At 42.1% G+C, this 27,732-nt stretch overlaps 1 protein-coding gene across 7 annotated transcripts in view; it reads right to left on the bottom strand.

Annotated features, from left to right (window-relative positions):
* col4a4 (collagen, type IV, alpha 4) overlaps positions 1-27,732 on the bottom strand; it is a 241,645-nt gene that overhangs the window by 150,417 nt on the left and 63,496 nt on the right. For all 7 annotated transcript variants that reach the window (XM_045704243.1, XM_014159949.2, XM_014159950.2 and 4 more), the window contains one exon: positions 11,589-11,663. In XM_045704243.1, the coding sequence (XP_045560199.1) occupies positions 11,589-11,663 (75 nt within the window). The remainder of the gene's footprint in view (positions 1-11,588; positions 11,664-27,732) is intronic.

Raw genomic sequence — 27,732 nt, forward strand, 5'->3', positions numbered from 1 at the left:
GTAGTGATTCACTTGCGTAATTCACGCCTTTCTCAGTCTATACCCACTTCCCTTTTTGTCTACCAAGCCGCCATGCCGGTTTAGCCCACTAGGGCACATCCCCTATAATTTCCTTGTAACCATATCTACTTTGCTTGAATGTGCATTTCTGTGATTATTTAGTTAGTTAATAAATAAATGATTGAGACAATTGATGTATGGATGATTAATAGTGAAGACTGGGTTTGAGCAAGTAACAAACAATTTACGACGTTTGGAATGAGACTAACGTGAGGTAAAGAATAATTCATTAATTAGAAGACTAATTGATCAGATATTAAAATATCTGAAAGTTATAATAGGAAAATTATAACTTTGTAATCTGAATATTTTCCTTGGTGCCCCGACTTCCTAGTTAATTACATTTACCCGATTAGCTAATCACGTAATAATAATTACAGAGAATTGATTTGATAAACTAACAGTCTTCAGTTTAATGATGCCAAAGACAAAACAAGTATATTTTAGCAGTTACAGTTGAAGTCGAAAATTTACATACACTTAGGTGGCATCATTAAAACTCGTTTTTTTACCATTCCACAAATTTCTTGTTAACAAACTATAGTTTTGGCAAGTCGGGTAGGACATCTACTTTGTGCATGACACAAGTAATTTTTCCAACAATTGTTTACAGAAAGATTATTTCACTTAATTCAATGTATCACAATTCCAGTGGGTCAGAAGTTTACATACACTATGTTGACTGTGCCTTTAAACAGCTTGGAAAATTCCAGAAAATGATGTCATGGGTTTAGAAGCTTCTGATAGGCAAATTGACATCATTTGAGTCAATTGGAGGTGTACCTGTGGATGTATTTCAAGGCCTACCTTCAAAATCAGTGCCTCTTTGCTTGACATCATGGGAAAATCTAAATAAATCAGCCAAGAAATCATCCTTGGGAGCAATTTAAATGCCTGAAGGTACCACGTTCATATGTACTAACAATAGTATGCAAGTATAAACACTATGGGACCACGCAGCCGTCATACCGCTCAGGAAGGAGACGCGTTCTGTCTCCTAGAGATGAAAGTACTTTGGTGCGAAGAGTGCAAATCAATCCCAGAACAACAGCAAAGGAACTTGTGAAGATGCTGGAGGAAACAGGTACAAAAGTATCTATATCCACAGTAAAACTAGTCTTATATCGACATAACCTGAAAGGCTGCTCAGCAAGGAAGAAGCCACTGCTCCAAAACTGCCAAAAAAAAGCCAGACTACGGTTTGCAACTGCACATGGGGACAAAGATCGTACTTTTTGGAGAAATGTCCTCAAATATCGTACTTTTTGGAGAAATGTCCTCTGGTCTGACGAAACAAAAATATAATTATTTGGCCATAATGACCATCATTATGTTTGGAGGAAAAAGGGGGATGCTTGCAAGCCGAAGAACACCATCCCAACCGTGAAGCACGGGGGTGGCAGCATCATGTTGTGGGGATGCTTTGCTGCAGGAGGGACTGGTGCACTTCACAAAATAGATGGCATCATGAGGGAGGAAAATGATGTGGATATATTGAAGCAACATCTCAAGACATAAGTCAGGAAGTTAAAGTTTGGTTGCAAATGGGTCTTCCAAATGGACAATGACCCCAAGCATACTTCCAGAGTTGTGTCAAAATGGCTTAAGGACAACAAAGTCAAGGTATTGGAGTGGCCATCACAAAGCCCTGACCTCAATCCTATAGAATTGTTTTGGGCAGAACTGAAAAAGCTTGTACGAGCAAGGAGGCCTACAATCCTGACTCAGTTACACCAGCTCTGTCAGGAGGAATGGGCCAAAATCACCCAACTTATTGTGGGAAGCTTGTGGAAGGCTATGTTTGACCCAAGTTAAACAATTTAAAGGCAATGCTACCAAATACTAATTGAGTGTATGTGAACTTCTGACCCACTGGGAATGTGATGAAAGAAATAAAAGCTGAAATAAATAATTTTCTCTACTTTTATTGACATTTCACATTCTCAAAATAAAGAGGTGATCCTAACTGACCTAAGACAGGGAATTTTTACTAGGATTAAATGTCCGATTTGGGAAAAACTGAGTTTAAATGTATTTGGCTAAGGTGTATGTAAACTTCCGACTTCAAATGTACATTCACTTTTGATACTTAAGTATATTTAAAAACATACTTTTAGACTTTTACTCAAGTAGTATTTTACTGGGTAACTTTCACTTTTACTTGTGTAATTTTCTATTTAGGTATCTTAACTTTTACTCAAGTATGACAGTTGGGTACTTTTTCCACCACTGGTCTGGAGGAAACCTGGCACCATACCTATGGTGAAGCATGGAGGGGGTAGCATCATGCTGTGGGGATGTTTTTCAGCGGCAGGGACTGACGGACTAGTCAGGATCGAGGGAAAGATGAACGGGGCAAAGTACAGAGAGATCCTTGATGAAAACATGCTCCAGAGATCTCAGGACCTCAGACTGGGGCGAAGGTACACCTTACAACAGGACAACGACCCTAAGCACACAGCCAAGACAATGCAGGAGTGGCTTTGGGACAAGTCTCTGAATGTCCTTGATCGGCCCAGCCAGAGCCCGGACTTGAACCCAATCAAACATTTCTAGAGAGACCTGAAAATAACTGTGCTGCAACGCTCCCTATCCAACCTGACAGAGCTTGAGAGGATCTGCAGAGAAGAATGTGAGAAACTCCCCAAATACAGGTGTGCCAAGCTTGCAGCATCATACCCAAGAAAACTTGATGCTGTAATCGCTGCCAAAGGTGCTTCAACAAAGTACTGAGTAAAGGGTCTGAATACTTGTGTAAATGTGATATCGGTTTTTAATTTGTTTTATAAATTAGCAAACATTTCTAGAAACATGTTTTTTCTTCGTCATTATGAGGTATTGTGTGTAGATTGAAAAAATACAATTTAATCCATTTTAGAATAAGGCTGTAATGTAACAAAATGTGAAAAGTCAAGGGGTCTGAATACTTTCCGAAGGCACTGTATGTATATCCATAAAAATTATGGAAAACTGATAAAACTGATTCATGATTTCGACTGGCTGAGAAATGTTGCCCGCCTGTCTGTCTCGTCCCGACTCCCGACCCGTTCATTACTATGGGACAGCTGGAGATCGAATTTGAATATTGGAAGAATGTTGCAAATGTTGGAGAGACAGACACCAACGTTTATAAAAAATCTCCGCTGTTGAAAACTAAATGTTAGTCTAAAAGAAATGTGAGATAATGTCTAGATGGTTTTATAGTGGAGATAAAGTTTTTAAAGTGCCTGGCTGGGCTGATGAGACAGTGGATTGCGCAGTTAGATGGAACAGAGTACATAGGCATTTTAACGTCATAGATTTAGCCGGTGGTAACTTGTGGAATAGACGACACCGGCTGGAATGCGGTTTTAACCAATCAGCATTCAGGATTAGACCCACCTGTTGTATAAATAAACAAAGACATTCAATAAGTCAATGTAGTGATTTTACACAGTCAAAAAACTTTGGGAATTAGGGTGTGCCCCAGTCAAGTCACAGGGGGCAGTAGGAGGCATCACGCACACACACACACACACACACACACCCCACACACTTTGATTCAAATATTTATTAATCTTTTCTATCTGAGTCTAGCTTCTAGTCTCCCGTCGCCATGGTCTACAAGCAGAGAAATATAATTACTAGAACAGACATTCCCATTGAAGTACATTTTCTGTGATGGGTGGACTGGCGGCCATAGCGCATGTAGCTACCCATAAGAGTAAAGCAGGACGTTGTTCTATTTCGATAGGTCTAGGTCTATACTAGGGAGGCACAGCTCTGACTTAGTTTATACTGTAGCAGGCTGTTCCCACACACACAATCTAGCCACAGTGTCAACCAATACCCCAGTGGATAGAGTGACACAGTGTGAGTGTAAAAGTGTGTGTTTGCTTGAATAGAACTGTAACGTTTATGCTAGTGAGTTAATGTGTCTGTATTTGAAAAGTGAATGCCGGGGAACATGTACTCTATGCGTATGTGTGGGTGTCTACTTATGTGTGCGTCTTTGTCTTAGTGTAAGTGTGTGCAGCACTAGGGAATAGAGCCGGTGTTGACTGGCGTGTTCAGAGTGGATGTGACAGAAGCTCAGTGCTGAACACTCTACGTGCCGCTGTCTTTCTCCCAGCTCGCAGGCCTGTGAAAATCACTAAGACCCCTGATTCACATTGAGTCCGTGTCACAGCAGCCATTGTGTGAGCCCGGCCATGGAGGCTAGTACAGCAAATTACAGTCGCGCCCAGCTGTCTAAATACAACTCAGCTAGTCGCTCCTACAGCCTCTCACCAGGCCGCCACAAGCCAGTACACTCACCACCAGTACAAGTAATGGTTCCAACTCCAACATTTAATCAACTCGGATACAACAAGTTTGTAGCTCCTACAGCCTGTTACCAGGCCTTGACCAGTACACCAGTACACCCATCACCAGTACAAGCAGTGGTTCCAACTCCAACGTTTAACCAACTCTTATATAACTTCAAATAAGCGTTTACCTGTACTTACCACACAAATCATACATAATGACAGGTGTGTTAGCTAGAGTGTGTTTTGTCGCAGTTGTAAGAATAAGTTGAGGTGTCGAGAGGTCAGACATCTAGTTATTGTGTAAATCGAGGAGAGAGTTCAAAGTCAGTGTGTGTGTGAGGACTGAGCACCCTTTCTGGACTTTATTAAATATTACAATTTCTGGTTGGAGTGTCAGCACATCACTACTCACACTTTTCATGATGTGAACAGGGTCATGTTCATTTGGCACCAAATGGGAAAAACACACACTGAAAGAGGGAGGGGCTACCTCTTGTCTAAATATGTTATTTCAGTTTATTTTATATTATACAAAATGTGGAAAAAGTGAAGGGGTCTGAATACTTTCCGAATGCACTGTATATTCTGTATTCATTGGTAGCTGTGTGCTAGCGCCAGGGGCTGTGCATGTAGTCTGTAATCATTGGTGGCTGTAGGAATCTGGTGAGAAGAGGATCATTACTAATTTACGACTGAGCTCTTCATCCTTCCACATTCTAGTAATGTCTCCAGTCCCCTCTCACGAGTCGCTCCCCCTGCCACTATAGACTGATTAAAGAGGAGGCCTTCTGAAAGGGCACTCCATCAATGAACAGGTGTGTGTGTATGTGTGCGCATGCATGTGTGTGTGTGTGAGTACATGTGTATGCATTTGTGTGTATTCTGTCTACATGTCTGTGCATGCATGCGTGTGTGTCTTGTCTATCTTGGCTCACAAAGCTTATTTGAGCACATGTGCACACACACTTTACTGCACGGCTCACTGTAATTGTGCTCTTCTGCTTTACAAGGAGGCAGTAAATGTGCCACTTTTCTTGTAAAGGATATCATTGGGAATCTGGCTGCCTCTGCGGCATCTGCGCCCTTACACTGCCACATTCCAGAGTACACAAAACAGCCTGGCCATTTAGCTAAACCTCTCCGACTCTCATTGACAATAAGCTTTCCTACCTAGTACCTACACATAAGCATAACTGAAAATGTGTGAGCAGACGTGAAGATGGAATATTGCTGTAATGTGTTGTGGGATAAACAGGATAAACAGCATTTACAACATAGGCCTGCGATGGCAACACACCTGAATGGGAGCGAGCGTGATAAGGTTCATCAAGCTGGCACACATCTAGGTCAGTGTGCCAACATCTCAGCAGGGTGGGTAGAGGGCGGGGTGTGTATGTGTTTGTATGTGTGTGCATTAGTACTGAGTACATGCATGTACATGCACACACACATGTTTATTTTATTTTATTTCACCTTTATTTAAGGCCAGTTGAGAACAAGTTCTCATTTACTGCGACATGGCCAAAATAGAGCAAAGCAGTGTGACACAAACAACACATGGGATAAACAAACGTACAGTCAATAACACAATAGCAAAGTCTATATACAGTGTGTGCATATGTAGTAAGATTACAGAGGTAAGGCAATAAATAGGCCATAGCGGCTAAATAATTATAATTTAGCAATTAAACACTGGAGGGATAGATGTGCGGACGATGAATGTGCAAGTACAGATACTGGGGTGCAAAAGAGCAAAAAAATAAATAACAGTATGAGGATGAGGTAGTTGGGTTGGCTATTTACAGATGGGCTATGTACAGGTGCAATGATTGGTAAGCTGCTCTGAACGCTGATGCTTAAAGACAGCTGATGCTTAAAGTCAGCTTCAATGATTTTTGCAATTCGTTCCAGTCATTGGAAGCAGAAAACTGTGAGGAAAGGCGGCCAAAGAAGGAGATGGCTTTGGGGGTGACCAGTGAAATATACCTGCTGGAGCGCGTGCTACGGGTGAGTGATGCTATGGTGACCAGTAAGCTGAGATAAAGCGGGGCTTTACCTAGCAAAGACGTACAGATGACCTGGAGCCAGTGGGTTTGGCGACGAAGTGGTGGGTAGTATTTGGGGCTTGTGATAGACTACATCTAATTTGCTGAGTAGAGGGTTGGAGGCTATTTTGTAAATTACATCATCGAAGTCAAGGATCAGTAGGATAGTCAGTTTTACGAGGGTATGTTTGGCAGCATGAGTGAAGGATGCTTTGTTGCAAAATAGGAAGCCGATTCTAGATGTAATTTTAGATTGGAGATGCTTAATGTGAGTGGAAGGAGAGTTTACAGTCTAACCAGACACCTAGGTTTTTGTAGTTGTCCACATATTCCAGGTCAGAACCGTCCAGAGTAGTGATGCTAGTCGGGCGGGCGGGTGCGGGCAGCAATCGGTTGAAGAGCATGCATTTAAGAGCAGTTGGAGAAACTCTTCTGGAGGTTTGTTAAAAACACAGTGTCCAAAGAAGGTCCAGAAGTAGACAGAATGGTGTCGTCTGCGTAGAGGTGGATCAGAGAATCAGCAGCAGCAAGAGCAACATCATTGATGTATAGAGAGAAAAGAGTCGGCCCGAGAATTGAACCCTGTGGCACACCCATAGAGACTGCCAGAGGTCCAGACAACAGGCCCTCCGATTTGACACACTGAACTCTATCTGAGAAGTAGTTGGTGAACCAGGTGAGGCAGTCATTTGAGAAACCAAGGCTGTTGAGTCTGCTGATAAGAATGTGGGGACTGACAGAGTCGAAAGCCTTAGCCAGGTCGATGAATACAACTGCACAGTATTGTCTTTTATCGATGGCGGTTATGCTATTGTTTAGGACCTTGAGCGTGGCTGAGGTGCACCCATGACCAGCTCGGAAACCAGATTGCATAGCGGAGAAGGTACGGTGGGATTCAAAATGGTTGGTGATCTGATTGTTAGCTTGGCTTTCAAAGACTTTAGAAATGTAGGGTAGGATAGATATAGTTCTGTAACAGTTTGGGTCTAGAGTGTCTCTCCCTTTGAATAGGGGGATGACCGCGGCAGCTTTCCAATCTTTAGAGGTTGAACAGGCTAGTAAGGGGTTGCAACAAATGCGGCGGATAATTTTAGAAAGAGAGGGATATTTCAGACCAAATAAAAGCTAATCTTAGCGGTAAGCCAGATTGTCTAGCCCAGCTGATTTGTAGGGGTCCAGATTTTGCAGCTCTTTCAGAACATCAGCTATCTGGATTTGTGTGGAGAAATGGGGGGATGCTTGGGCAAGTTGCTGTGGGGTTGCAGAGCTGTTGACCGGGGTAGTGGTAGCCAGGTGGAAAGCATGGCCAGCCGTAGATCGGTGGTGACAGTTTCCTAGCCTCAGTGGAGTGCGCAGCTGGGAGGAGGTGCTCTTGTTCTCCGTGGACTTTACAGTGTCCCAGAACTTTTTGGAGTTTGTGCTACAGGATGCAAAATTCTGTTTGAAAGAGCTAGCCTTTGCTAACCTAACTGCCTGTGTATATTGGTTCCTAACTTCTCTGAAAAGTTGCATATCGCGTGGGCTATTCGATGATAATGCAGTATGCCACAGGATGTTTTTGTGCTGGTCAAGGGCAGTCAGGTCTGGAGTGAACCAATGGCTATATCTGTTCTTAGTTCTACATTTTTTGAATGGGGCATGCTTATTTAAGATGGCAAGGAAAGCACTTTTAAAGAATAACCAGACATCCTCTACTGACGGAATGAGGTCAATATCCTTCCAGGATACCCGGGCCAGGTCGATTAGACCGGGCCAGGTCGATTAGAGCGTTTGACAGTGATGAGGGTTGGTCGTTTGACCGCAGACCCATTACGGACGCAGGCAATGAGGCAGTGATCGCTGAGATCCTGGTTGAAGACAGCAGAGGTGTATTTAGAGGGCAGGTTGGTCAGAATGAGATCTACGAGGATGCCCGTGTTCCCGGATTTAGGGTTGTACCTGGTAGGTTCCATGATCATTTGTGTGAGATTAAGGGCATCTAGCTTAGATTGTAGGAAGGCCGGGGTGTTAAGCATATCCCAGTTTATGTCACCTAAAAGTACAAACTCTGAAGATAAATGGGGGGCAATTAATTCACATATGGTGTCCAGGGCACAGCTGGGGGCTGAGGGGGGTCTATAACAACAGTGAGAGACTTATTTCTGGAAAGGTGGATTTTTTTAAAGTAGAAGCTCAAACTTTTTGGGCACAGACCTAGATTGCATGGACCTTGTGGAGATGCTGGAGGAAACAGGTACAAAAGTATCTATATCCACAGTAAAACGAGTCCTATATCGACATAACCTGAAAGTGTCACGTGGAATGACGCTGTTGAGACAAAGCAGGTACGGGGAGTAAAACATTTAATTATAACGGACAGAGACGAGACAGGAACAGCGTCAGAGACTAAAACTAAAGACAAAAAACAATCAAACGCAGCAGCGGGGAACAGAGCAAGGGAACAGACAAATATAGGGGAGGAAAGGAACATGTGATAAGTGAGTCCAGGTGAGTCCAATAACGCTGATGTGAGTGACGAGGGAGGGCAGGTGTGAGTGATGGATGGCAGGAGCGTGTGATGCAGGGTAATCTGGCGCCCTCAAGCGCCAGGGGAAGGGAAGAGCGGGAGCAGACATGACAGTACCCCTTCCTCTTGGGACGCCACAAGGCTTCCCACCCGGGAGAACCGGCCGAGACATGGGCGCTGGGCAAGCTGGTTGGGGCATGAAAACCCGATGAACCGGCAGGAGCGTGAGAGCCTGGCGAGCCGGCCGAAACACTCCTGGACCGGTTGGGTGCACAAAAACTGAAGATCCGGCTGAGGCCCGACGTGGGATGGGCGCCTTCCGAGCCGACCGGGGACAGGAAACCTCTCGAGCCAGCTAGTGCGTGAAAGCCCAATGAGCTGGCTAGGCTTCCCCGGTTCCATCGGCGGTGACCCAGAGCCGCTGCCACCATTCCAACCGGAACGCCAGTACTCCCCGATGCTTCGTATGTATGGCTGCTGCATTCTGTCACGCGGAATGACGCTGTTGAGACGAAGCAGGTACGGGGAGTAAAACATTTAATTATAACGGACAGAGACAGGAACAGCATCAGAGACTAAAACTAAAGACAAAAAAAACGCAGCAGGGGGAGGCTTGCAAGCCGAAGAACACCATCCCAACCGTGAAGCACAGGGGTGGCAGCATCATGTTGTGGGGGTGCTTTGCTGCAGGAGGGCTGGTGCACTTCACAAAATAGATGGCATCATGAGGGAGGAAAAGTATGTGGATATACAGACACTACATCTCAAGACATCAGTCAGGAAGTTAAAGCTTGGTCGCAAATGGGTCTTCCAACTGGACAATGACCCCAAGCATACTTCCAAAGTTGTGGCAAAATAGCTTAAGGATAACAAAGTCAAGGTATTGGAGTCGCCATCACAAAGCCCTGACCTCAATCCTATAGAAAATGTGTGGGCAGAACTGACAAAGTGTGTAGGAGCAAGGAGTCCTACAAACCTGACTGTTACACCAGCTCTGTCAGGAGGAATGGGCCAAAATTCACTTAACTTATTGTGGGAAACTTGTGGAAGGCTACATGGAACATTTGACCCAAGTTAAACAATTTACAGGCAATGCTACCAAATACTAATTGAGTGTATGTAATCTTCTGACCCACTGGGAATGTGATGAAAGAAATAACAGCTGAAATAAATAATTCTCTCTAGTATTATTCTGACATTTCACATTCTTAAAATGAAGTGGTGATCCTAACTGGCCTAAAACAGGGAATGTTTACTTGGATTAAATATCAGGAATTGTGAAAAACTGAGTTTAAATGTATTTGGCTAAGGTGTATGTAAACTTCCGACTTCAACTGTATATATAACCTAAACGTCTGTGTTTAAAATTTAAACAATAGACATTTAGATTTGCCAATAAGTGTTCTCATCTTAAACACAGGAGTTTAGAATGCAAGATAAAACATGATAGTCAGTTTTTTCCAGTCAGATTCCAACCAGGAGAACACAATATATCTCCTAAGTGTTCAGATTTTAAACACTAGTGTTTACTTTCCCATCGTCTCTCAGAGTGAAAAACATGTGTGTGGGGGGCTCATTATCATATTTCCCAGTATGCTTTATTGCAGGTTGATTTTTAGAATAGATTGTTTTAATATTTGTTTCCTCATACACATTGATTAATTGACCTTCCACTAAACAAAAATCAATAACTTACATTTTTATCATAAACTAATCCAAACTGTAAGGGGTTGGATTTATTGCACCCATTACTGAGATGGTTATTCTAGTTTAGATGGTTTAAGTAGTCTTGTTTATTAAGTCTTTTGTCATTAGCAGTCATTCTGAGCGCAAGTTGTGGGGGATAAAATATTCAAATGGTTGGATATTATCCTTCTGGCTGGATTGCATAGGAATTACTAACCAGAGCATTGTGACTTGCAGGTTTGATGTGGCACATGAGCCAGGATTTTCAGACCAAAATCTTGAGGATAAATAGACCATAATTAAAGGCTTTTTGAAGTGTATAGTATGTGGTCATAAAGCAAAATAGGAGTTTTAACAACCTTGTCTCTCACATTCACTCGAAAGGCATGCTGGGAAATATAAAAAACGGCTTTACACCCTACGGTAGTGTTTAAAACCTAAATGCCTTGTGCTGAATAAATGTGTTCCTGTGTTTAAAGAGTGTTACAGTGAATAAACATGTTCTTGTGTTAACAATCTAAACATGGAGACCCATTTTCATTTAAATTTGAGTTATGTGTTCAGATCCCTAAACACTTGGTGTTACAGCGTATGACCCTAATGGGTACTAAACTTAATAGCGCCATATTATATCAATTCATTCATTCAGGTCAGCTGCAGTAGAATGCTTTTGTTTTATTATAATTAATTTGATAAGGTTCTGACACTTGGCTCATGGAACTATAAACACTCCAGCAGTTTCTTTCACATAAACAATACATCCAAACTGGTTACATACTCTGACGGTTTGGGCTGGCATGAAGGTTCTGATGTAGAAGTTTGCTCTGAAAACACGTTGGCATTTCAATTGAGTGGACATTTCTGCCTCATCACTTCATTTACATACTCCAAGGATTGAGCACCCCTTCTGTGGTTTATGGCAATTCCTGGTTAGAATGTGTGGTGTAGGATGTCACACTGTTGTGATTGGACGGTGTGTACTGTATCTGTAAGGAGTCTTACCTGGGCTCCTTTGGCAGGGAAACACTGACAGGTAGAACAGTCCCGCCCCCCACAGAGTCCCTCCGGTTGGTCCCCCTGCAAGACACAAACACACAGTCACTGTCATGCAACACACAAACACACAGTCACTGTCATACACATTACATTGATCCACCTGCACAAAACAAACACACAGTCACTGTGATGATAGACACAAACACACAGCTACTGTCATTCACATTGCATTGGTCCCCCTACAAGACACAAACACACAGTTACTACCTGTCTTCTCTCCACTGTCCTATCGGTTCAATAAAATCACACACAAAAAATAACTCCTTACCAGACAAAAATGGCCTAGGCCTTTGCAGGGCTATCCATGAACTAACACATAGGGCTCTATTTCTGGCATTAAGGCAGAGCAAATGTCAAATGCACGCTTTGGCAATTTCGACTTGTAAAAATGGGCACTCTGCTATTTTCAAACCCTTGTGTCAGTGTTGGTAATTTACCTATCTAAAATCTGCTTGCTTGCACTGAGGTGGGAGGGTTGGAAATATCTAAGGTGTGTCCTTAAAAACGTGCGCCAAAGTGCCAATTTAAGGCAGTGCAACTGGGGATATTTCAGACCAAATAAAAGCTCATCTTAGCGGTAAGCCAGTTGGTTATCGCACAGTAACCTTATCAGTAGCCTATCATCTATGTTTTATTAAAATACCACCTTTGCAAAATAGAAAAACAGTCAACAGATATTCTCCTTTTCTCTTTATACTGGATATTATGTTGATGTAAAAAGCTGGATACATGTTTGTTAATAACTAGGGGTTAGGTAACTGTAGGCTACTCTATTTAATAAACGACACTCCTGCTGAATTGGAGTTTATGAGAACGGAACATCAAACACCGTAAATACACAACTTTAAGCAACCACATGAAAAGCTTTGGAGCAGGTTTTCATTGGCCAATGAGTGATCAAGACCTCTTCACACCTACAACCTATTAAATCATAGAAGGCCTGCCACTTTGCACTTATGACAGGTGTTGCGCCAATAATTCCCACTGTCCAAAAATATACAAAATATTTCTGACATACAGTACTGTGCAAAAGTTTTAGGCAGATGTGAAAAAATGCTGTAAAGTAAGAATGCTTTCCAAAATAGACATGTTAATAGATTATATTTATCAATTAACTAAATGCAAAGCGAGTGAACAGAAGAACAATCTAAATCAAATCCATATTTGGTGTCACCAACCTTTGCCTTCAAAACAAATAACATTTTTGACATGCATTTTTCTGGATTTTGTTGTTGTTATTCTGTCTCTCACTGTTCAAATAAACCTACCATTAAAATTATAGACTGATCATTTCTTTGTCAGTGGGCAAACGTACAAAATCAGCAGGGGATCAATTACTTTTTCCGTCACTGTACACTTGCACAAACTCAGGGATTTTGTAGGCATATAGTCAGGTGTATGATTAAACAACTATACCAAACAGGTGCTAATTATCATCAATTCAATATGTAGGTTGAAACACAATCATTAAATAAAACAGAAACAGCTGTGTAGGAGGAATACAACTGGGAGAGGAACAGCCAAACTCAGCTAACAAGGTGAGGTTGCTGAGGACAGTTTACTGTCAAAAGTCATACACCCTGGCAAGACTGAGCACAGCAACAAGACACAAGGTAGTTATACTGCATCAGCAAGGTCTCTCCCAGGCAGAAATTTCAAGGCAGACAGTGGTTTCCAGATGTGCTGTCCAAACTCTTTTGAAGAAGCACAAAGAAACTGGCAACATTGAGGACCAAGGAAACTTACTGCAGTAGATAAAAGACACATCATGCTTAATTCCCTTCGCAATCGGAAGATGTCTAGCAGTGCCATCTTCTCAGAATTTCCAGAAAACAGTGGGACCCTGGTACACCCATCTACTGTCCGGAGAAGTCTGGTCAGAAGTGGCGTTCATGGAAGAATTGCAGCCAAAAAGCTATACCTCTGACGTGAAAACAAGGCCAAGCGACTCAACTATGCAAAAAATATTTGGCTGTAGCAAAAGGCAGTTTGTTCGCCGAAGGGCTGGAGAGCAGTACACAAATGAGTGTCTGCAGGCAACAGTGAAAAATGGTGGAGGTTCTTTGCAAGTTTGGGGCTGCATTTCTGCAAATGGAATTGGGGATTTGGTCAGAATTAATGGTCTCCTCAATGCTGAGAAGTACAGGCAGATACTTATCCATCATGCAATACCATCAGGGGGGCATCTGTTTGGCCCCGAATATATTCTGCAGCATGACAACGACCCCAAACATACAGCGAAAGTCATTAAGAACTATCTTCAGCGTAAAGAAGAACAAGGAGCCCTGGAAGTGATGGTATGGCCCCCACAGAGCCCTGATCTCAACATCATCGAGTCTGTCTGGGATTACATGAAGAGAGAGAAGCACCTGAGGCTGCCTCTATCCACAGAAGAACTGTGGTTAGTTCTCCAAGATGTTTGGGCCAACCTACCTGCCGAGTTCCTTCAAAGACTGTGTGCAAGTGTACCTAGAAGAATTGATGCTGTTTTGAACGCAAAGGGTGGTCACACCAAATATTGATTTGATGTAGGTTTTTCTTCTGTTCACTCACTTTGCATTTTGTTAATTGATAAATATAATCTATTAAAATGTCTATTTTTGAAAGCATTCTTACTTCACAGCATTTTTTCACACCTGCTTAAAACTTTTTCACAGTACTGTACCAACAACGCAAGTGCACTGAGATTTACGTTTGCGTTAGGTTTGTTAAAACAGAGCCCAGAGTGGATATAGACAGGGTGAGCAGATGGCACAGCGGCTCCCAACAACCCAATCCGCTGTTCAACACTGTAATAAGTACCACAAACAACCCAGTAATGCATGACACTGCAATCATAGTATAGTCAACAGAAGAGTTGGTATAGAAATGAAAGAGCTAGAACATAAACACACAGTATTATTGAACAGATGGGTCCTATACACATCTATCTTGTGGCACAGAGCAGTCCAGTACAGTCATGGGATTGAAGAAAACAGACTTAAAAGGGAGGGACTAACTGGACATCCTGTTCCAATGAGAAAAGTTTTTCATTGCAAAATTATTTTAGATTTCCCATCGGGTGTCCTAATGACATGACTCAGGTAAGTCCTTTAAATCGACAGTCTGGGGAAAGGTTGCAGGACAAAGGAGAGGAGAGGGGGTAGCGATGAGCTCCTTGTTGACATGAGAGGATGGAGCAGAACAGCTCCCTGCACAGCCCTTTGATTACTACTGCAATTACTGCCATCAGTCTCCTGGAGGGAGAGACTCATATAGCACTGCCAACAACAACTATGAACACAGGGAGAAGGCAGATGATGAAAGGGAGAGAGACAGGGTGGCTTCATCACTGATCCTCTGGCACAAATGTTTGTATATAATCATACACTATTGTACATGCACATGTGGGCACACACACACACACACACACACATGCATACACACACACACACACACACACACACACACACACACACACACACACACACACACACACACACACACACACACACACACACACACACACACACACAGTAGCTGTGAATTTAGACACACGTTTCAATGTATCTGGCAGAGGATTCAAAGAGTGAGGTGTTTAAAGAGAATATAACGGTTTAAGTGGTCTTGATGACATCACCTGTGTGGGTTTAGAGATGTGGAGGCTGATTGTCTCGCTCCCTGATCAGTGTCCGCATGCCTCAAACCCAGTTACAAGAGACAGATAAGAGTTCTGGGTACGAGGGTGGACGCATGAGTGGCAGCCATGCTTCCCCTATTATACACACTAGGTCTGTCTGAATACATGTACTTGCGTTTTAAATAGTACTGATTGGATATGCGTATGCACAAATAGGAAATCAGTGTTTTATAGTAAATTTCGACAATTGAGTATGCTTTAAAGTCCAGAATGTTACACTCATTTCGGCTTTTTAACAAGTACGGATTCGCTGCATCAGACAAGGGCATATGGAGACGGGCTGTACTAAAATCAACCAATGGCGGGAAACAACGCAATTGCGCATTAGATGAGGTATTCTCAGTATGGATGAGGCTAGTATATGTTAATATGTGTTGCTTCCAGCATATGTTTTCTACTACAGAGTATGTTCTAATTAGTATGTAGTACAATTAGTACACAGTATGTTGTTTTAGTAAGTAGTAGGCAAGACAGATTTCGGACACAGCAACATAAACAGAGCATAGAGCAGATTATTTAAATAAAGTACAGCCACAAACCAGGATCAGTACTTCATTCATTGAAGTAATTCATTAAAGTTCAATCATGATGAATTAATGCAAAATGACAAGCGATTAGTCTTGGCCCATATATCTTATCTGAATCAAGTGGTATGCTAACACCTGAACCCACACAAAATAGCCATGGAGAAAGAGTTTCAACAGTTGTACCGTTAAGCCACTTGTACCGTTGCCCCGCAAGGCCTTTGAAAAAACAGTGTATGATTAACCTTGAGACTTGGAATGACACACAACCCATCCAGCACCAAACAGGAGCTCAGGCGTACAGACACAATGTGGCAGTAAGAACTCTGGAAGATTCACACAATGCTCCATGAATTTAACGATAGAATATGGGTAAAATATGGGTCTTATTAAAAATTCCTAATTGACTAAGCAATATTTAAAATGTTAAATGTGAAAATGGTTAAACTTCACATAAACTCAGCAAAAAAAAGAAACGTCCCTTTTTCAGGACCCTGTCTTTCAAAGATAATTCGTAAAAATCTAAATAACTTCACAGATCTTCATTGTAAAAGGTTTAAACACTGTTTCCCATGCTTGTTCAATGAACCATAAACAATTAACCTGTTAGGGCTAGGGGGCAGCATTTGCACATCTGGATAAAAAAAATGTACCCGATTTAATCTGGTTACTAATCCTACCCAGTAACTAGAATATGCATATACTTATTATATATGGATAGAAAACACTCTAAAGTTTCTAAAACTGTTTGAATGGTGTCTGTGAGTATAACAGAACTCATTTGGCAGGCAAAACCCTGAGACATTTTCTGACAGGAAGTGGATACCTGATGTGTTGTATTGACTTTAAACCTATCCCATTGAAAAACACAGGGGCTGAGGAATATTTTGGCACTTCCTATTGCTTCCACTAGATGTCACCAGCCTTTACAAAGTGTTTTGAGTCTTCTGGAGGGAGATCTGACCGAACAAGAGCCATGGAACGATGATGTCCCATTAGACACCTGGCGCGCGAGTTCATGTTGGGTACCCTCGTTCCAATACGTTATAAAAGAGTATGCATTCGTCCACCTTGAATATTATTCATGTTCTGGTTAAAAAGGCCCTAATGATTTATGCTATACAACGTTTGACATGTTTGAACGAACGTAAATATATTTTTTCCCCTCGTTCATGACGAGAAGTCCGGCTGGCTTAGATCATGTGCTAACAAGACGGAGATTTTTGGACATAAATGATGAGCTTTTTTGAACAAAACTACATTCGTTATGGACCTGTGATACCTGGAAGTGACATCTGATGAAGAGAATCAAAGGTAATGGATTATTTACATAGTATTTTCGATTTTAGATCTCCCCAACATGACGTCTAGTCTGTATCGCAACGCGTATTTTTCTGGGCGCAGTGCTCAGATTATTGCAAAGTGTGATTTCCCAGTAAGGTTATTTTTAAATCTGGCAAGTTGATTGCGTTCAAGAGATGTAAATCTATAATTCTTTAAATGACAATATAATATTTTACCAATGTTTTCTAATTTTAATTATTTAATTTGTGACGCTGACTTGACTGCCGGTTATTGGAGGGAAACGATTTCCTCAACATCAATGCCATAGTAAAACGCTATTTTTGGATATAAATATGAACTTGATAGAAATAAAAATGCATGCATTGTCTAACATAATGTCCTAGGAGTGTCATCTGATGGAGATTGTAAAAGGTTAGTGCATCATTTTAGCTGGTTTTATGGTTTTGGTGACCCTGTCTTTGACTTGACAAAACATTACACACAACTCTTGTAAATGTACTGTCCTAACATACTCTAAATTTATGCTTTCGCCGTAAAACCTTTTTGAAATCGTAAAACGTGGTTAGATTAAGGAGATGTTTATCTTTCAAATGGTGTAAAATAGTTGTATTTTTGAAAAATTTGAATTTTGACATTTATTTGGATTCAAATTTGCCGCTCTTGAAATGCACCTGCTGTTGATGGAGTGCACCACGGGTGGCACGCTAGCGTCCCACCTAGCCCATAGAGGTTAATGAACATGCAACTGTGGAACGGTTGTTAAGACACTAAAACAGCTTACAGACGGTAGGCAATTATGAAAACCTAGGACACTAAAGAGGCCTTTCTACTGACTCTGAAAAACACCAAAAGAAAGATGCCCAGGGTGCCTGCTCATCTGCGTGAACGTGCCTTAGGCATGCTGCAAGGAGGCATGAGGACTGCAGATGTGGCCAGGGCAATAAATCGCAATGGCCGTACTGTGAGACACCTAAGACAGCGCTACAGGGAGACAGGACGGACAGCTGATCGTCCTTGCAGTAGCAGACCACGTGTAACAACACCTGCACAGAATCACACCTGCGGGACAGGTACAGGATGGCAACAACAACTGCCCGAGTTACACCAGGAACGCACAATCCCTCCATCAGTGCTCAGACTGTCCGCAATAGGCTGAGAGAGGCTGGACTGAGGGCTTGTAGGCCTGTTGTAAGGCAGGTCCTCACCAGACATCACCGGCAACAACGTCGCTTATGGGCACAAACCCACCGTCGCTGGGCCAGACAGGACTGGCAAAAAGTGCTCTTCACTGACGAGTCGCGGTTTTGTCTCATCAGGGGTGATGGTCAGATTCGCGTTTATCGTCAAAGGAATGAGTGTTACACTGAGGCCTGTACTCTGGAGCGGGATCGATTTGGAGGTGGAGGGTCCGTCATTGTCTGGGGCGGTGTGTCACAGCATCATCAGACTGAGCTTGTTGTCATTGCAGGCAATCTCAACGCTGTACGTTACAGGGAAGACATCCTCCTCCCTCATGTGGTACCCTCCTGCAGGCTCATCCTCACATGACCCTCTAGCATGACAATGCCACCAGCCATACTGCTCGTTCTGTGTGTGATTTCCTGAAAGACAGGAATGTCAGTGTTCTGCCATCGCCAGCGAAGGGCCCGGATCTCAATCCCATTGAACATGTCTGGGACCTGTTGGATTGGAGGGTGAGGGCTAGGGCCATTCACCCCCAGAAATGTCCGGCAACTTGCAGGTGCCTTGGTGGAAAAGTGGGGTAAAATCTTACAGCAAGAACTGGCAAATCTGGTGCAGTCCATGAGGAGGAGATGCACTGCAGTACTTAATGCAGCTGGTGGCCACACCAGATACTGGTGTTCAGGGACACATTATTCCATTTCTGTTAGTCACATGTCTGTGGAACGAGTTCAGTTTATGTCTTAGTTGTTGAATCTTGTTATGTTCATACAAATATTTACATGTTAAGTTAGCTGAAAATAAACAGTTGACAGTGAGAGGACGTTTCTTTTTTTGCTGCGTTTCTTCAGTCAAACATAGAGCTCCACTGAAATTTCTCAATTGATTTCTTCAACTAGTGTTTTTCTATTCCATTTCAAAGGACATGGAAAAATCTACTTTTCCTAAAACTCAATTGTACATTTGAAACTGAATAGAAGCACTCAAAACTACAGGTGTACACACTATATGTGTAACTCAAATCAAATCAAATCCAACTTTATTTGTCACATGCGCCGAATACAACAAGTGTAGACCTTACAGTGAAATGCTTACTTACAAGCCCTTAACCAGCAGTGCAGTTCAAGAAAGAGTTAAGAAAATATTTACCAAATAAACTAAAGTAAATAATTATAAAAAAGTAACACAATAAAGTAACGAGGCTATATACAGGGGGTACTGGTACCGAGTCAATGTGTGGGCGTACAGTTTAGTCGAGGTAATTTTTACATGTAGGTAGGGGTGAAGTGACTATGCATAGATAATAAACACCGAGTAGCAGCAGTGTACATTTAAAAAAAATGATTATGTTACAATAAACTAACAATAACAAGGCTATATACAGGGGCTACTGGTACCGAGTCAATGTGCGGGGGTACAGGTTAGTCGAGATCATTTGTACATGTAGGTAGGGGTGAAGTGAATATGCATAGATAATAAACAGCGAGTAGCAGCTGTGTAAAAAACAATTGAGGGGTGGAGTGGTCAATGTAAATAGTCTGGGTGACCATTGGATTACATGTTCAGCTGTTTTATGGCTTGGGCGTAGAAGCTGTTAAGGATCCTTTTGGTCCTAGACTTGGCGCTCTGGTACCGCTTGCCGTGCGGTAGCAGAGAGAACAGTCTATGACTTGGGTGACTGGAGTCTGACCATTTTTGGGGCTTTCCAAAAAACACTGCCTAGTATATAGGTCCTGGATGGCAGGAAGCTTGGCCCCAGTGATGTACTGGGCCGTACTCACTACCCTCTGTAGCGCCTTACAGTCAGATGCCGAGCAGTTGCCATACCAGGCGGTATGGCCTCTCCCTAGTCTTTCACTCCTATCTATCTCTCTTAGTCTCTTTCTCTGTCTCTCTCTTTCTCTCGCTCTCCCTCTCATTCTGCCACTCTGATCAGAATACAATGGACAGGATGAAACAGGATGCAATCAAGACACAACCAGCATGCAATACCGACCTGCTACAGATCTCAGAGCTGCGCACAGACACAGGTCATGTCATACGCACAGACGCATGCACACACTCAATGCAGGCACTTCATATGGAATGAGAAGGCTACAAGCACTTTTCTGTTATGCCTAGAGGGAATACTGTGCGATGGATTGATATTTTCCTCCGGTCTTGTTTGTGTTGATGGTGTTACCACATTCCGGTGGGGTTGTGTAAACCCAGCGCCGGCCAGGCATGCAGACAGAGGCGCAGTTATCTCTCCTTCTGATTTAAGATTAACCTCCAACTCTCATTGCTTGGTTTTCATATGCAAAAAAAGAATGTGCATGCATATCCATGAGACATTCTATCTAGGATCAGAAGTAATGTTCTGTATCCATCTAACACGCACACACACATACCTGCAAATCTATCGAAACATCTTGGATATGAATATTGGATATGCAGAGATATTGGTGGAAAGATCTAGGGTAGTATTGTGTAATATTAATGAATATCCATACACCCTTTTGCCCTGATACACCATCAAAACACACAAAAAAACAAGCTTACAGGATGTTTCATACGAGGCTATGGCCAACTACCTGGTAGAAAAGAAAACCAGCATTACTTTGGCTCTTGAAAGCCAGAATTATATAGCCCTGCCCTTTTTCTTTTCTTGAATATTTGTGTTGAGCGGTATTGAGGTTTGTTTTACATTGTATCTGATTTTGTCTTATTCATTGTATATGCAGGGATCCATTGTGAAAGATACCCCGGTCTCAATGGCGACTCTGTCACGGATCCCTATGGAACTTCCATTGCGCACAATTGGCCCCTATTCCCCCAGAGTGCATTTGTATACTCAGCAAAAAAGAAACGTTCTCTCACTGTTAACTGCGTTTATTTTCAGCAAACTTAACATGTGTAAATATTTGTATGAACATAATAAGACTCAACAACTGAGACATAAACTGAACAAATTCCACAGACATGTGACTAACAGAAATTGAATAATGTGTCCCTGTACAAAGGGGGGGGGGCTTTGGTCAAAATCAAAAGTAACAGTCAGTATCTGGTGTGGCCACCAGCTGCATTAAGTACTGCAGTGCATCTCCTCCTCATGGACTGCACCAGATTTGCCAGTTCTTGCTGTGAGATTGTCATGACATTGCCCTCTTTGAGTACAGGGAGGACAGTTGACCCCCTCCCCCTTGCACCATCCCCCAACCTACCTCCCCCCACCCAGGCCCTGTGTGAAGGGGTTGTAAAAATTCCAAAGGAGAATGTCCGGCCTCATGGCCCAGTTGAGACAGAGACTGGGTTTCATACAGAGACAAAGGAAATCCTTCCAACTCACAGAATTGGGGAACCGAACTACATTTATTTTCTGGAGAAGGTATAAAAGATCGGTGAAGAATCCAGCTACGAACTAGTCCGCTTGGTACAATTTTGTGATACTCAGAAGAGACAATAGTGCCAAATTAACATAATACTGTTTATATAATAGCCTCAGCTATGGGACTTACATCTAAATGGTTGTATAAAATGATTTAATAAGATTAAAGCTATTTGGAATATGTAGAGAGGCTATGTACTGATGTTAATGTGATAGAATTGTATTTCTGTTCAAAGCTTAGCCTCTATGGGCTAGGTGGGAAGCAAGCGTCCCACCCGTGGTGCACTCCATCAACAGCAGGTGCATTTCAAGAGCGACAAATTTGAATCCAAATAAATGTCAAAATTCAAATTTTTCAAACATACAACTATTTTACACCCTTTGAAAGATAAACATCTCCTTAATCTAACCACGTTTTACGATTTCAAAAAGGTTTTACGGCGAAAGCATAAATTTAGAGTATGTTAGGACAGTACATTTACAAGAGTTGTGTGTAATGTTTTGTCAATTCAAAGACAGGGTCACCAAAACCATAAAACCAGCTAAAATGATGCACTAACCTTTTACAATCTCCATCAGATGACACTCCTAGGACATTATGTTAGACAATGCATGCATTTTTAGTTCTATCAAGTTCATATTTATATCCAAAAACAGCGTTTTACTATGGCATTGATGTTGAGGAAATCGTTTCCCTCCAATAACCGGCAGTCAAGTCAGCACCACAAATTAAATAATTAAAATTAGAAAACATTGGTAAAATATTATATTGTCATTTAAAGAATTATAGATTTACATCTCTTGAACGCAATCAACTTGCCAGATTTAAAAATAACCTTACTGGGAAATCACACTTTGCAATAATCTGAGCACTGCGCCCAGAAAAATACGCGTTGCGATACAGACTAGACGTCATGTTGGGGAGATCTAAAATCGAAAATACTATGTAAATAATCCATTACCTTTGATTCTCTTCATCAGATGTCACTTCCAGGTATCACAGGTCCATAACGAATGTAGTTTTGTTCAAAAAAGCTCATCATTTATGTCCAAAAATCTCCGTCTTGTTAGCACATGATCTAAGCCAGCCGGACTTCTCGTCATGAACGAGGGGAAAAAATATATTTACGTTCGTTCAAACATGTCAAACGTTGTATAGCATAAATCATTAGGGCCTTTTTAACCAGAACATGAATAATATTCAAGGTGGACGAATGCATTCTCTTTTATAACGTATTGGAACGAGGGTACCCAACATGAACTCGCGCGCCAGGTGTCTAATGGGCCATCATCGTTCCATGGCTCTTGTTCGGTCAGATCTCCCTCCAGAAGACTCAAAACACTTTGTAAAGGCTGGTGACATCTAGTGGAAGCAATAGGAAGTGCCAAAATATTCCTCAGCCCCTGTGTTTTTCAATGGCATAGGTTTAAAGGTAATACAACACATCAGGTATCCACTTCCTGTCAGAAAATGTCTCAGGGTTTTGCCTGCCAAATGAGTTCTGTTACACTCACAGACACCATTCAAACAGTTTTAGAAACTTTAGAGTGTTTTCTATCCATATATAATAAGTATATGCATATTCTAGTTACTGGGTAGGATTAGTAACCAGATTAAATCGGGTACATTTTTTTATCCAGCCGTGCAAATACTGCCCCCTAGCCCTAACAGGTTAACCTCTCTGGGCTAGGCGGGACGAATTCGTCCCACCTACGTAACAGCCACTTGAAGCCTGTGGCGCGATTTTCAAAACCTTAAAAATCCTATTACTTCAATTTCTCAAACATATGACTATTTTACAGCTATTTAAAGACAAGACTCTCGTTAATCTAACCACACTGTCCGATTTCAAAAAGGCTTTACAACGAAAGCAAAACATTAGATTATGTCAGCAGAGTACCAAGCCAGAAATAATCAGACACCCATTTTTCAAGCTAGCATATAATGTCACAAAAACCCAGAAGACAGCTAAATGCAGCACTAACCTTTGATGATCTTCATCAGATGACAACCCTAGGACATTATGTTATACAATACATGCATGTTTTGTTCAATCAAGTTCATATTTATATCAAAAACCAGCTTTTTACATTAGCATGTGACGTTCAGAACTAGCATACCCCCCGCAAACTTCCGGGGAATTCTCGTAGAAAAGCGATAATATTCCGACCGGGAATCTCCTTTTCGGCAAACAGAGGAAAAAATCACAAAGACGGGGGCGGCCAGGTCACGCGCCTAAGCCCAGAGTCCCTTGATCGGCCACTTGAGAAAGGCGATAATGTGTTTCAGCCTGGGGCTGGGATGACGACATTCAGGTTTTTCCCGGGCTCTGAGCGCCTATGGACGACGTAGGAAGTGTCACGTTAGAGCAGAGATCCTTAGTAAAAGATAGAGATGGCAAAGAAGTTCCAGAAGTGGTCAGACAGGCCACTTCCTGTAAAGGAATCTCTCAGGTTTTGACCTGCCATTTGAGTTCTGTTATACTCACAGACACCATTCAAACAGTTTTAGAAACTTTAGGGTGTTTTCTATCCATATGTAATAAGTATATGCATATTCTAGTTACTGGGTAGGAGTGGTAACCAGATTAAATCGGGTATGTTTTTTATCCAGCCGTGTCAATACTGCCCCCTAGCCCTAACAGGTTAACTACACCACGTGGTTAACTTTTAGACTATCGATACCGACAGAATAAGAACAAGTCTTTGATATTAATTATTAGTCTGCAGCTAAGTACTCGATATCATCAAACGCGAAGACCGACGAAACATCCATTCTATTACGGATTAGCATATCAATAGTTAATATTTATCAACTCTGTAGTGTCTTCTCACCTGCCCTTTATGACCCTTTGTTTTAACAAGACACCAGCCATGCCGGTTTAGCCCACTAGGGCACATTACTCTACCGATGCTTTGTAACGATAACCAACTGTTTGTATGCTTTCTGTGAATTACTTAGTTTAGTAAATAAATGATTTTAAGACAATTGATGTATGGATGACTTTTAGTAAAGGCTGGATTCATGCAGATACAACAATTTACGACGTTTGGAATGAGACTGGACGCGAGGTAAAATACACCATTTAAACCAGAAGATAATCGGCCTATACTATAATATAATATAATCTATAATGTTATAATATAGGAAAGTTGTATTAGGAAAATTATAACTTTGTAATCTGAATATTTTCCTTGGTGCCCCGATCTCCTAGTTAATTACAGTTAACCTGTTGGGGCTAGGGGGCAGTATTGAGAATTTAGAAAAAAATATGTGCCCATTTTTAACTGCCTCCTACACCAACTCAGAAGCTAGAATATGCATATTATTGTTCAGGTTTGGATAGAAAACACTCTGAATTTTCTAAAACTGTTTGAATGGTGTCTGTAAGTATAACAGAACTCATATGGCAGTCAAAACCCTGAGACAAATTCTGACAGGAAGTGGATACCTGATGTGTTGAATTACCTTTAAGCCTATGCCATTGAAACACACAGGGGCTTATTAATCTTTGAGCACTTCCTATGGCTTCCACTAGATGTCACCAGTCTTTACAAAGTGTTTTGAGTCTTATACTGTGAGATCTGACCGAACAAGAGCCTTGGAACGGTGGTGGCCGATTAGACTCTGCGCGCGAGTTCATGTTGGGTACTCTCGTTCCAATACGTTTTAAAAGAGAATGCAATCGTCCGCCTTGAATATTATTCATGTTCTGGTTAAAAAAGGCACTAATGATTTATGCTATACAACGTTTGACATGTTTGAACGAACGTAAATATTTTTTTTCCCCCTCGTTTATGAAGACAAGTCCGGCGGGCATAGATCATGTGCTAACAACACGGAGCTTTTTGGACGTAAATTATGAGCTTTTTCGAACAAAACTACATTTGTTATGGACCTGGGATTCCTGGAAGTGACATCTGATGAAGAGAATCAAAGGTAATGGATTATTTACATAGTATTTTCGATTTTAGATCTCTCCAACATGGCGGTTAGTCTGTATCGCAAAGCGTATTTTTCTGGGCGCAGTGCTCAGATTATTGCAAAGTGTGATTTCCCAGTAAGGCTATTTTTAAATCTGGCAATCCGGTTGCGTTCAAGAGATGTAAATCTATAATTCTTTGAATGACAATATAATATTTTACCAATGTTTTCGAATAGTAATTATTTAATTTGTTGTGCTGCTTGACTGGTGGTTATTGGAGGGAAACGATTTCCTCAACATCAACGCCATTGTAAAACGCTGTTTTTGGATATAAATATGAACTTGATAGAACAAAAAATGCATGCATTGTCTAACATAATGTCCTAGGAGTGTAATCTGATGGAGATTGTCAAAGGTTAGTGCATGATTTTAGCTGGTTTTCTGCTTTTGGTGACGCCTGTCTTTGAATTGACAAAACATTACACACAGCTATTGTCAATGTACTCTCCTAACATAATCTAACTTTATGCTTTTGCTGTAAAGCCTTTTTGAAATCGGACAACGTGGTTAGATTAAGGAGATGTTTATCTTTCAAAGGGTGTAAGATAGTTGTATGTTTGAGAAATTTGAATTATGACATTTAATAGTTTTCAAATTTGGCGCTCCTGATATTTCACCTGTTGTTGATAGGGTGTACCAGGGGTGGGACGCTTGCGTCCCACATAGCCCATAGAGGTTAAACGATTAATCAGTTTAATCGCGTGATAATAATTACAGGGAGTTATTTTGATAAATATGTCTTCAGTTAATGGTGCCCAAAGACACGACAAGATTTTACCCCACTCTTCCACCAAGGCACCTGCAAGTTCCCGGACATTACTGGGGGGAATGGCCCTTGCCCTCACCCTCCAATCCAACAGGTCCCAGACGTGCTCAATGGGATTGAGATCCAGGCTCTTCGTTGGCCATGGCAGAACACTGACATTCCTGTCTTGCAGGAAATCACACACAGAACGAGCAGTATGGCTGGTGGCATTGTCATGCTGGAGGGTCTTGTCAGGATGAGCCTGCAGGAAGGGTACCACATGTGGGAGGAGGATGTCTTCCCTGTAACGCAAAGCGTTGAGATTGCCTGCAATGACAACAAGCTCAGTCCGTTGGATGCTGTGACACACCGCCCTAGACAATGACGGACCCTCCACCTCCAAATCGATCCCTCTCCAGAATACAGGCCTCAGTGTAACGCTCATTCCTTCTACGATAAACCCAAATCCGACCATCACTTCTGGTGAGACAAAACCGTGACTCGTCAGTGAAGAGCACTTTTTGCCAGTCCTGTCTGGTCCAGCGACGGGGGGTTTGTGCCCATTGGCAACGTTGTTGCCGGTGATGTCTGTTGAGGACCTGCCTTACAACAGGCCTACAAGCCCTCAGTCCAGCCTCTCTCAGCCTATTGCAGACAGTCTGTGCACTGATGGAGGGATTGTGCGTTCCTGGTGTAACTCGGGCAGTTGTTGTTGCCATCCTGTACCTGTCCCGCAGGTGTGATGTTCGGATGTAGTGATCCTGTGCAGGTGTTGTTACACGTGGTCTGCCACTGCAAAGACGATCAGCTGTCCGTCCTGTCTCCCTGTAGTGCTGTCTTAGGCACCTCACAGTACGGACATTGCAATATATTGCCCTGGCCACATCTGCAGTCCTCATGCCTCCTTGCAGCATGCCTAAGGCACGTTCACGCAGATGAGCAGGGACCCTGGGCATCTTTCTTTTGATGTTTTTCAGAGTCAGTAGAAAGGCCTCTTTAGTGTCCTAAGTTTTCATAAGTGTGACCTTAATTGCCTACCGTCTGTAAGCTGTTAGTGTCTTAACGACCGTTCCACAGGTGCATGTTCATTAATTGTTTATGGTTCATTGAACAAGCATGGGAAACAGTGTTTAAACCCATTACAATGAAGATCTGTGAAGTAATTTGGATTTTTACGAATTACCTTTGAAAGACAGGGTCCTGAAAAAGGGATGTTTGTTTTTTTGCCCTTTGTTCACCATGGTGCTGTCGATTATTGTTATAAGTCCGTTGGTGCGTGTGAGTACCTGTGCTGTGTGTTTT

Source organism: Salmo salar, chromosome ssa20 (genome assembly GCF_905237065.1).
Source record: "Salmo salar chromosome ssa20, Ssal_v3.1, whole genome shotgun sequence".
NCBI classification, from domain to species: Eukaryota; Metazoa; Chordata; class Actinopteri; order Salmoniformes; family Salmonidae; genus Salmo; species Salmo salar.